This window comes from Pocillopora verrucosa, chromosome 7 (assembly GCF_036669915.1).
Source record: "Pocillopora verrucosa isolate sample1 chromosome 7, ASM3666991v2, whole genome shotgun sequence".
Taxonomy (NCBI): Eukaryota; Metazoa; Cnidaria; class Anthozoa; order Scleractinia; family Pocilloporidae; genus Pocillopora; species Pocillopora verrucosa.
In genome coordinates, this window is record NC_089318.1 from 16,515,200 (window position 1) to 16,526,523 (window position 11,324).

Genomic DNA, 11,324 nt, shown 5'->3' on the forward strand with positions numbered 1-11,324 from the left:
AGGCGCGACTCAGGACTTGAGCAAAAAACTAAAAGCTTAATAAAGTTTGCTTTAAAAAGATGCTTCAGTAGAGATTATTGACAGACCAGGACATTTAATTTCTACTTCATAAGTTGTCTTTCGGTCCTTTCGTACAGCACTGAGACGATCTCACTTTGATTTCGCACGGAATGACTTGTAACATTCCTACTTGGCTAACGGTAGCCTAGTAACCTCTGAGATTCAATTTTTTTTGTTATGGAGGGCAGGAGAAATACAATAAGGAACCACGGCGCGTGATATCCTGAGAGAAAGAAAGTAGTGTGTGTTATTTCCTTTGTCTAATTCGTGACTGTCTGTACGTCTAACATGTGTAAACACCTGTGAATGTTGCGTTACATTTCAAGTGTGGGGTGTGTCACAAATACTCAACGGTAATTGGCCCACGTCGGTTAAGTGGTGCAGAATAGCTCTCTATGATTGGTTACCAGGGATAGTGATCTCCTTAACTACCAGTAATAATCAGAAATCATCGGTTAAAAGGCAGCAAGGAAGTTAAAAAAAAACTAAATAATAATAATTATAAGATCGAATTTTGCCATCAGTTTATGTTTCTCGGGAAGTCGGTCTCGAGAAGGTTCAGCGCCATGAAGAATTCGATATTTATCTGTATTCTGTTAGTCCTGTGCCTCACGATGTCTGTACTTGTGTCTTCGCAAGGTTAGTTTATCTATTATCGATAACTGAGCGGGGTTAGTGATGGGGTAATTAGCCTCTTTCAATCGTAGTTGAGGTGTAGTCTCTCGAAAAAGTGGTTCAGACATTTCGGTTAAAATCATCGATTTCTTTCAACGAATTTCTCTTAGTCTCAAAGTAATGGAAACCATCTTGTTTTTTCGATTTATTGCAGTTTTTTTCTTTCCAGAGCGAAAATCGCTCCGGCGCTCAAAGGCCCATTTCTGAAAGCGCCGATCATTAAAAATGGCATAAATTTTCGTGCTCGCATTTTTGCAAAGCTCGTGTTGAGGAATTTGTTTGTTTGGCATATTTAGTTGGATCCTATTTGAGAACAAGTTACATAAGTTTTCCAGTTTTAACGGTTTTTTACATTGAAAATTATTTTTTTCAGCTTGACACTTATTTTGTCTTTACCGCGGTCATGATCGTAAAAAATGCAACTTTTAATCTAGGCTGAACACAAAATTCCAACTCCTTTCCCATAATATATTAATTCAGGTTAACAAAAGTAATATCTTTATTCAGGTTAACAAAAGTAATATTTTTATTCAGGCTAACAAAAGTTAGGTAGACGAGAATGGAAATATAAAGATATGTTGTTGTTTTGACGAAGTTCTAGCACAGCCGGCCAACATATTATGCAAAATTTCGAAATTCCACCCAATAATGCACAAAAAATAGACTCAATTATGTACGAAATTCACGTCTACAACCTAGGTTTGACGCCTGAATTAAATACTTTGAAGCTTTATTATGCTTGAAGATGCCATGAGAGAGAGAAAATCTCCTTTCCTATCAAGGAAAAAATACCGCCGCCGAAGGTGGTTCTTCGCTCTATAAGCGACCTCTTGTTTTATTTATTACTCAGTTAAAGAGAAAAAAGAGGGAATTCAATAGTCTGGAGAGATTTGAAATAGCCAAGTTAATCCAAAGTATATCTTCGTGTCAATGAGTAAAATAAATAATGGTATTTAAAGTGCGGTCTTTTTAAATTGGAAAAAAGCTGCAATCTTACGAGGTAGTGCGCCACAAGAATAATTTATTCAAAGGACCCCCTCAGCTGAGTTTATAACCGATGAAATCGCTAGTACATAGTATAGTTACGAAAATGCCCAAAATAAATCAAGTGGAGTGTTATTTTTGTCATGTAGGTAGAGGAGTTTGGAAATATAAAGGTATGTTGTGGTTTCGATGAACTTCTAGCATAGCCGGCCAACATATTTTGCACATTTTCGAAAATTCCAACCAATAATGCACTAAAAGCAGAACCAATTATATGCGAAGTTTACGTCTTAAAATTGTGGTTGACACTTTAATTTAGCACAATGAAGCTTTTTCTGCTTGACGATGCCATAAATAACAGAAAAATTCTCCATCCTCATCTAAAATAATAGTGCTGCCGAAAGTTGACTCTTAGCTCTGTAAGCGACCTGTTGTTTGTTTATCACTCAGTCAACGAGAACTTTTAGAATGAGGCAAAAAAAAACTTTCAAATAAATATTTTTTTTTTGGAGCCGAAATACACCAGACCGCTTCTAAAGGGAAAGCGTATTAATGTTTGATGCTAGCATATAGTTAAAGAGGTTTCTTTTGTTTTTCACAATAGTATTGGTTTGATCGTGGCTTCGTACATCCTTAGATTTACTAAACTGCGAAACCGATTAAACTTTGTAAGGTTCACTTGATAAAGATTGCAGATGGTTTTCATTGTTTTAGTCTGTTTGTCTCTGGAAATCAGCGCTTGCATCACCTAAGTCTGCCACTAGTGGCAATAGATACTATCGACTACAAGACAAACAGAGGTTTAAAGGAAGCAAAGGAAGTAAACCGGCCAAAAAATTTGTATAAATATTATCACCTTTAAAATTTTAAAATATTCGGATCTATCGAAAGCTGTTGGTTGAAAAAATATCTTGGTAGGATCTAACTAGCTTCCTTTTACCTATTTCGGTTTTTATTTTAATAGCTCTTTTTTTTTTCTTGGCAAAATAAGTACCTATTTTGACCTATTAAATCGCAGACAATTGTCCATGGCTAGTGGAAGTACACCATGCACTCTAATTATTTGTCTCTGAGTAGGTGTCATCGAATATCTATTCCTAAATGTAAGTATTTTTATTAGTAAACTATTTAGAAAAAAAACATACAAACAAACAAACAAACAAAACAAAACAAAACGAAAAGTGCGCGTTCTTCGACCCCGACTACATAACAGTTACCTCGTTGCAGACATCTAGGGAAAGTCTGCTCTCGTTCGAAAAGTTTCGTTATCTCGATGTACCTAAGCTTGACGAAATTATGGTATATGATGACTTTGAATGTAGTTTAATGGGGAGATAAAGAAGGAGAAGGAGAATGAGAAGAATTGGCATATACCAATTGTACCACTGTAAGAAGATAAGAAATTTCAAAATGAATTTAAGTCGCCTCGTAATTTTCTCATCGTGAAATTGATTTTTAAAAAGTTGTTTATTAATGTTTGATTATTTAACCGATGGAAATTTCAGGTACGTGGATAGATCTGGATGGATGGTTTGCATAATTGAAATTATTTTATACAGCAAAATTATTTTTGTCGAAGCTTGGTGTTACTTTTGAAAGGTAGAAAGTGACCTGGCCTCTTTGATTTATGATACTCGGACTGATTTACATCAAAAGAAACTCAAACACAGTCGCCAGACAACGGAAACGGTTAAAACTTGTTAGTTTGGCCACTTCATATCACAACGTCGAGATAATTTATCATAGCCCACCTGATGAATGTATTATTAGGCCTTTATGTAAAATTAAAGTCAATGTATACAAAGACAAATTGATAGTGCAGTGCATAAATTCACTTCCAGCACTTCCAATTTTAGCTTAAAACTTTGATGATCTTGATCGTGACCAACCTAAACTTTTGGTAACTTTTGCCATGCCAGTTTGTCATGTGATGCAGACCTATAGATTGATTGTAAAAGCTTCTAAAATATTCGAAACAAACTATCGTAAAATGCGCTAGGTGGTCTGGTCTTCATTCAATTTATTGCGAGGCGGAGGATGATTTTAGTCCAATAAGGGCGGAGTAATTTTGGCATTTTTCTGCAAATTTAAGTCAAGTTTAACAGCAGAAGCATTTCTGTTCCCCGTCGAGTTTCCTGCTAGGAATTAGTGGAAGTCGATCGATTTTCAAACCGCTTTTATGTCAATTCGATTAATAATTAATTGACTCGTCAAGAAGCTTAAGACAAATATAAATTAAAAAATTAACATTTTTGACTTGTTTAAAGAGAGTTTTGTTTTTGGTCTCCACAGGAGTAAACTGTTAAAAGATGGTTAACATTTGATCAAATAAATTATAGGTGAATAGAAAGATAGTTGGGCAGATGATTTTATGAATAAATTTACGAAAATTTCATATTCGAAATTGTGAATGGTTTTCGTTTCTCTCTCTCTTTCTCTCTCTCTCTGTGTCAAAAGTTTTGGTCCTTTTATTTTTCAACAAGCTCTGTTACATATCTGAACACCGGGAAGATCAAAATTTTGCTATGTTGTTTTCAAATGTATTGATTTTGCACGAAATTACTCGTATCAGCACCACGTAGTACTCAGCTAAGCGCAGTCCTGCAATTATTGTATATGAAGTAAATATTAGAGTGTCAACAGGACATAGCGATTCAATAAAATGAAACAGAAAAACTTGATATGTAACTGGTGTTTATGAAATGAGCAGTACTCAGATTTCATTGGTTAAAAGGCAGTCAGGAAGTTAAAAAAAAAAATGATTGATAGATAATTTAGGCATCAATTTGTATGTCTTTCGGGAAGTGTTGTGCATCATGATGTCTGCACTTGTGACGTCGCGAGGTTAGTTTCACCATTACTCATTTCTGAGCGGAGGTTATTGAGGGGGAAATTAGTCCCTCTCAATCAATTGCAGTCTCTCTAGGAAGCGGTCTAGTAAATTTCGGTTAAGAAATCATTTTCTTTCACATTTGCCCATGAATCTACCTTAGTCTTAAAGTAGTCGAAACCGCCTTGTTTTTTCAAATTATTGCAAATTATTTGTTTTTTTTATTTTCCGAGCGCCGATATCTTTTTCTTTTAAGAGCGCCGATCGACAAAAATGGCATAAGTTTGCCGTTCTCGTATTTTTGCACAGCTCTTGTTTGGGGAATTTTTGGGAAGTGTTCCTAATAATGGTATTTAGAGTGAAGTCATTTTAACTTTGAGAAACCTGTAATCTTATGGGATAGCGCGCGACAGGAATTAATTTGTTCGAAGGACCCATCTGCTGTGTTTATAACCCATGAAATCGCCTTTAAAATACTATAGTTACAGAAAAGCCTTAAATAAATCAGTTGGAGTGTTATTTTATTAGTTGGTGGAGGAATATGGGAAGATAAAAATATGTTGCGGCTTTGGCGAACTTCTAGCCCAGCCGGCTGATATGTTTTGGACATTTACGAAAATTCCACCTAACAGTGCACAGAAAGCAGACTCAATAACATAAGACATTTACGTCTTAAAACGATGGTTGACGCTTGAATTTAGCACATGGAAGCTTTTTTGTGTTTGATGATGCCTTAAAACAGCATTTAGGAGAGAAAAATATTCATCCTTATCTAGAAAAATTGTGTTGCCGAAAGTTGTCTGATAGCTCTTTTAGCGACCTATTGTTTGTCTGTCACTAGGCTAACGAGTATTTTTAGATCAAGACAGATTCATGAAAAAACTTTGAAAGAAATCGATTTTTTTTTAAACAAAATACCTTGGAGCGCTTTTAGAAAGACTGGATCTGAATGTTTGACGCCAGTTGGTTGTTAAAGAGGTTTGTTTTGCTTTTCATTTTCACAATAGTATTAGTTAAATCGTAGCTATGCACTCTCTTTAACTTATTAAAACTGCGTAACCGATTGAGCTTTGTGAGTGTCATTTGATGTAGATTGCAAATAGTTTTCGTTGCTTTCGTATGTAAATTTTACTTTACTAGACTGGTTCATCGTTATCCAGTTCATCAACCAAGTCAATCAAGTTTTTTTTTTTTGTTTGGTATTGCACTCCCAGGTATGAAATTAAAATATGGCCGTGTGAATGCAGTCTTCATCCTTGAATTATGCCCTACCTATTCTTTGAGTCTCCTGCAATGGTTATCGCCCACTTGTTGTGAACTTTTTCTCTAACAAATCGTCAATGACGTCCACAGTCCACACGAAAAACAAAATTTTTGGAAACTTAGCAATTCATTGCACTTCACTAAATTTAGAACTCACGGCCTGGCTGGGCAAAAGCAGCACTTCTAATTTTCTTCTACTTGAATGTATACTAGCGAGTTTGAGATCGTAAATGTCATATTTGAAGACAGTTTTGTGCGTTTATCTTCTGGTAATCAACACTTGCATCACCCAAGTCATCCACCGGTGGCAATAGATATAGTCGCCCGCAGGACAAACAAAGAGGTTTAAGAAAAAAGAAAAAGGAAGTGTACTAGAAAATACTTATGAAAATTAGTATCAAAAATTATCACTTACGGTAAGTTTAAATAATTCGAAGTTTATTCATAAAAAGTTCATAAACAGATCTGTCGACAAAGACAAATGGTAAGCTTTCTCTCCACCGACAGGAGCAGCAAGTTTAGAACCCGACAACATACTACCTACCTCATCACAGATATCGAGGCAAAGTCTGCTCTCGGTGGACAAGTTTCATTATCTCGATGTACCTGAGCTTGACGAAATTATGGTATACGACGACTTTGAATGCACATTTAGATGCCATCACCATCCTCTATGTGTTTCCGTGAACTTGGCTGCTGAAGGTGATTTGTGGTGTGAGTTACTGTCGTCTGATAAGTACAGCAACCCCAATGAATACAAAGAAAAAAAGAGTTCGCATCACTATTTCTTTGAGGTAAGGACGATTTTCACCTTGGTTGCATCACTTGAGTTGTACTGTTTCAAGAAAGATCTTGAGAAACAGAAGGAAAATGCAGTTGTAAAAAGAAAAATGTTACTCAGGGCACGAAGCAGACTAAAAGATTCGAGGAAGGACAAAACCTATTTTTTATAATTCAGCTGAGGAGTTAGTTCATTCAAAAATGCTATGTTATCAGAGCAATTACACTCACGATCACGAGCATGAAATCATCGCTTTAATTATTATAATTACATTTGTCATTGCTTTTCATCTATATGCTTATTGGTAAAGGATCGATTGTGAAATGTTTGCCAATTTCGAAAAAAGAGAATTTGAGTCGGAGAAAATTGGTCTCCATGGTGTGTGTTCATATTTTGACGTAAGAGGCCCACATGTAATCAACGTCAGATGGACTCTTGCCCAGCTACGATAAGTTAATACTAGGTGCAGCGTAGGTTTCTTTAATTTGTTTAAGGCTGAAATAAAAGCACAACTATAAATTTTTAACTATAAATGTCCAGACTTTCAAATTTAAATATTTTTAGTGCTTTGTCGCCGAAAGGTACTTAGCCTACTTGCAGAAAACAAAACAGGAGTATACTAGTTGCATATCATGACAAAATGATTCTTGTTTCCCCCTAAGTTTTGATTTTAATTAAGAGCCTATGTATTTGGAATGAGAGGCTTTTTACAAGTCTTATCACAATGTTGCATCTCCAGAAGGAGCGAGACTTATAGGACAGGGGTATGGGTTTTACTAAAACGTTAAGGGAATTTTTTTTATTTTTGCATCAGAGTGCTTGTGCAAAAAAACCCTGCAAGAACAACTCCACTTGTCTAAACGGTTTTACTGACAAAAGAGATAGGTGTTTATGTTCCGCTGGATTCAAGGGTCGGACTTGCGATGAAGGTAAATAAGTCTGCATGTTATAAGTTTTATGGAGAAGATGACAGTATTTCCGTCTGTGACTAAAAAATCATTGTATGAGCTCCATGCATGGAGCTTAGGAGGAGTGAAACAAAGAAATTATTAATAAACTGGCATAAGTCTAAGGGTTACATTATCTCCTGAAAAAAAAAAAATAAAGAACCAACAAAACAATTTTGGGTGGTCTTGTAAATCCGGAAAATGGGAGCTCATAGAGATGAACTGAAAGAAGAGAAACCAGCAGTGCGGATACAGCTCGCAAGAATTCTATGCATTATTTGAGTGACATTGGAACCAAGTACTTAACTTTAATATACTCTACATCAATGAGGTTGAATGTTGCAGACATAAACGAGTGTATCGAGGGAACATCCGATTGCAGTGCTGATGCTGTGTGCAACAATATTAAGGGTTCCTACAACTGTACGTGTAAACCAGGATATTCTGGAGATGGACGGACTTGCGAAGGTAAAAGTGACCAAAGTTGTTATTCTAATTGACGAACAAGGGATTGAAAACTAAAGAAGCAAACTTCAACTCTAAAAACCTTCAAATTAGTCATAGGGTTTAATACAGTGGTAGACTTAGTGAAATTGTAGTGTTTTTCTGTCGGCTAGATTATACCGTAATATAAAAAAAAAGTTATTGGTCGCCAATTAGAGAGAAATAACAGATTAGAATCATCCTGAAGTACGAAAGTTGTCAACTCCATTTCTTGGTGTTAAAAAAAGAGGGGGGGGGGGAGGTTTTCATATTGGTTACCTTACATTTTACAGAAGTAAATTAAAAGTGTATTATAATCGTGCTCAATAATCAGTTCCTTAATGGATTGATGGTACTTTTGCATGTTCGAGAGAACTGCGACAAAATTGCAAGGCTCTCAAGACATCGGATCAAACGTGGGTCTCCACTTGTTGTTTGCACTTTATCTGTAAATCAGACGACGTTCTAATTAAAGGAGAGTCTTTTCAGATATCAACGAATGTGCTACAGGAAGACAGAACTGCAGTGCTGATGCTGTGTGTAACAATACTAAGGGATCGTACAACTGTACATGCAAACAAGGATACTATGGAGATGGAAATATCTGCCGTTCGGGTAACATTTTACCTGCTGTATTTCTTAAGCTGGGTAAATTCGCGGCTTCGCTCCTTTATTTTTATCTAGCGCATTAGACACCGCTAACAATGCAAGTTACGAAAACACGAGTGGCCAAGAAAATTGTGTATTTCCTATTCCACGCGTAAATTTTCCCTTTGAGAGCATTTCAAAACTCCATCCCATCATTTTTTCCTAAAGGGTTTATTACTGTTGATATGCCTTTTCTTTTTTTCAGCTTCGACGTGTAAGGAAATTTTCGACCGGAATGTGTAAGTCAATTATTCACTAAGAACAAAACCGGCGCGGAATTTAATGAGAGAATATGAAAATAACAGTAGTTCTAATAATGATAATTCTGAAAATGATACTGCGCTAAGCATAGCAACTTTGATAATAAACTTGCACACTAGCTTCCATCTTGAAAACTTTCGCCCCATCGAAAAGTACTTTGTGTCATTTACTAAATATATGGAAGCCATGGCCCTCATCAAGTTTCAACTAAATCTCTTTATTTAGGAAGATTCTTTATTTAGTAGATCGAAAAAATAGTGGCGAGGTTACCCTGCACTTAGACTCAAAGCCAATGTCTGTTTTCTCTCAAATGGGAGAATTTGGATGCAGGCCACCAAATTTGGCCATTTCGTGATCTTGTTTCAGAAGGATGGAAAGGTGATTTATTATGAAAGTATAATCAGCTATTACATTAGTCTTTCTTTTCCTTTTTTCAGGGGGAACTTCAGTTTATACGCTGATATTTTGTATAATGTTTTTTAATAATGTCAATTTTTTTGCAATAGTGAGTGTGCATAGTTGAAGATCTAAATCAAGTCGATTCTAGCACTAACGATTGAGTTTTATCACTAGCGATTGATATTTTAGCACGAACAATTGAGTTTATCACTTGAGATTGATATTTTAGCACTAAAAATTGAGTTTGTTACTAGCGATGGATATTTTGGCACAAATGGCTACCCATAGGTTGATTCAATTGTTTTTAATTCCTCTTTTTTTTAAGATCGCAACGAAGCCAAGTATACCCGCTGATGTTTGGTTCACAAACGATTCCTGTTTTCTGTCACATGGGAATTGTTGGATGTGGGGATGGAGGATGGACGCTGGCCATGAAGATTGCCGGCACGCAGGTTAACTCCCTGTCTCCTTTGCGAAACTCTTGATATTATTGAAATGAACATAGGCAAATCAAAAATGCAATTCTTGTCTTTCAGAGAACTTTCCATTACGATTCCCAATTTTGGAGCAACAGAGATGCCTATAACATTTCTGGAGGCAAGACTGGCTTTGATTCCCAAGAGACTAAGTTACCAACCTACTGGAATACATCCTTCTCCAAGATCTGCCTCGGTATGAAGATTAATCATCAGCTCAGGTTCATTGTCATCAACAGGCACGCCAACTCACTGTTCTCACTGATCGCTGATGGGAAATACCGTGCCACCTTACTGGGTCGTAACACGTGGAAGTCGCTGGTTGGTCAACAGGCCTCCCTGCAGTTCAACTGCAATAAGGAAGGATTCAATGCAATGGGAAGCAGCCTTCATTCCAAAGCAAGAATCGGCATCATGGCTAACGACCAGAATGACTGTGGTTCCTGTAACTCCCGAATTGGTTTTGGCACAGGAGGTCTAACTGATGATTCCAACACGTGCGGAAATCAGGCAATGCACTTGCCAGATAATGGAGACAAGCACATCAAAGCCATGGGGTACATCCTGGTACAGTGACAGGGGACACAGTTAACTTCTCAAATTTTAAGCCGAGAAGCCATCATGAAGTAGAAAATGTAGTATCCTAAAGCTTACCAGCTTATAAAACGGGTTCAAAATTATCTTCTCCTCTGGTGCGATTTGTCTAAAATATAACTTTTTGAAATCTAGCCTTAGACGTTTCAATTATGCGAAGCCAATTTGAAGAAGAAATTGGCAATGAAGACATACTCAATGTTTATAATACGTCGTTGTCGCGGACTGTACGTGAAAGGAGGTCATGATCTGATCACGCACTGAAGGACGTACACGAAAATAGTGACTCTTTAAAATTTGATTTTTTATTTATTTATTCAGTTATTTTCTGTGCAAAGGATTCGCCGTTTGCACACGCCTCATGCATTTGTCTGCTCGAGTGAAATGCGCGAGAAATTACGCCTGTTATGCAGGGTAACCCGGAGCTCAAGAGCATGAAAGACTTATATGGAAAACAATTGGCTCAGAGACGAAAACTAACAGAGCGCAAAAAGTAGTTTCTCTCCAAGTAAAGCCTACTTTTTTGGTTATCACCAGAAGGCCGGCCAAATTTTTCTGTACCATTTGTTCGAGACGTCTGTCTCCACGCGAAATGCGAATGTACATATTGACAAGATGATCATTAGCTCTTCATTCCAACAGATTTCTTTCCAAAATATTTTCCTTAGCCAAAACCTCTCTCACCAAAATTTCAGATGTCCCCCTTTCAATTCGAAAACTCGCCTAAATGGATCAGAGCGATTTCCTAAGATAATCTTAGAGAGACGAATTCTATCGCTATTTCTTGTAGAACAAAGGATAGTTTTGGAACCAGTCATTTATGTGGGGAATCGTACATTTCGGAGAGGAAATCAGTCGTTACTTGCAGACCATGTAGTTGGGACTATAGAAAAAAACTGACTGCCAAGTAACTGCCAATAAAG

General features: G+C 36.7%; 1 protein-coding gene across 1 annotated transcript; it reads left to right on the plus strand.

Moving 5' to 3' along the window:
• Nucleotides 1-589: 589 nt before the first annotated feature.
• Nucleotides 590-10,455, plus strand: LOC131769876 (uncharacterized). The gene is made up of 8 exons (XM_066169808.1): nucleotides 590-699; nucleotides 6,320-6,606; nucleotides 7,408-7,522; nucleotides 7,886-8,008; nucleotides 8,513-8,638; nucleotides 8,877-8,910; nucleotides 9,657-9,783; nucleotides 9,868-10,455. The coding sequence occupies exons 1-8, from the start codon at nucleotides 627-629 to the stop codon at nucleotides 10,381-10,383; spliced, it is 1,401 nt and encodes a 466-aa protein (XP_066025905.1). The 5' UTR covers nucleotides 590-626; the 3' UTR covers nucleotides 10,384-10,455.
• The last annotated feature ends 869 nt before the right edge of the window (nucleotides 10,456-11,324 follow it).

Bases quoted from the DNA above. Each gene is read 5' to 3' on its own strand.
- LOC131769876 (XM_066169808.1), top strand. From the start codon at position 627: ATGAAGAATTCGATATTTATCTGTATTCTGTTAGTCCTGTGCCTCACG. The intron at 7,523-7,885 runs GTAAATAAGTCT...TGAATGTTGCAG, and splicing joins GGGTCGGACTTGCGATGAAG to ACATAAACGAGTGTATCGAG. The intron at 8,009-8,512 runs GTAAAAGTGACC...GAGTCTTTTCAG, and splicing joins AGATGGACGGACTTGCGAAG to ATATCAACGAATGTGCTACA.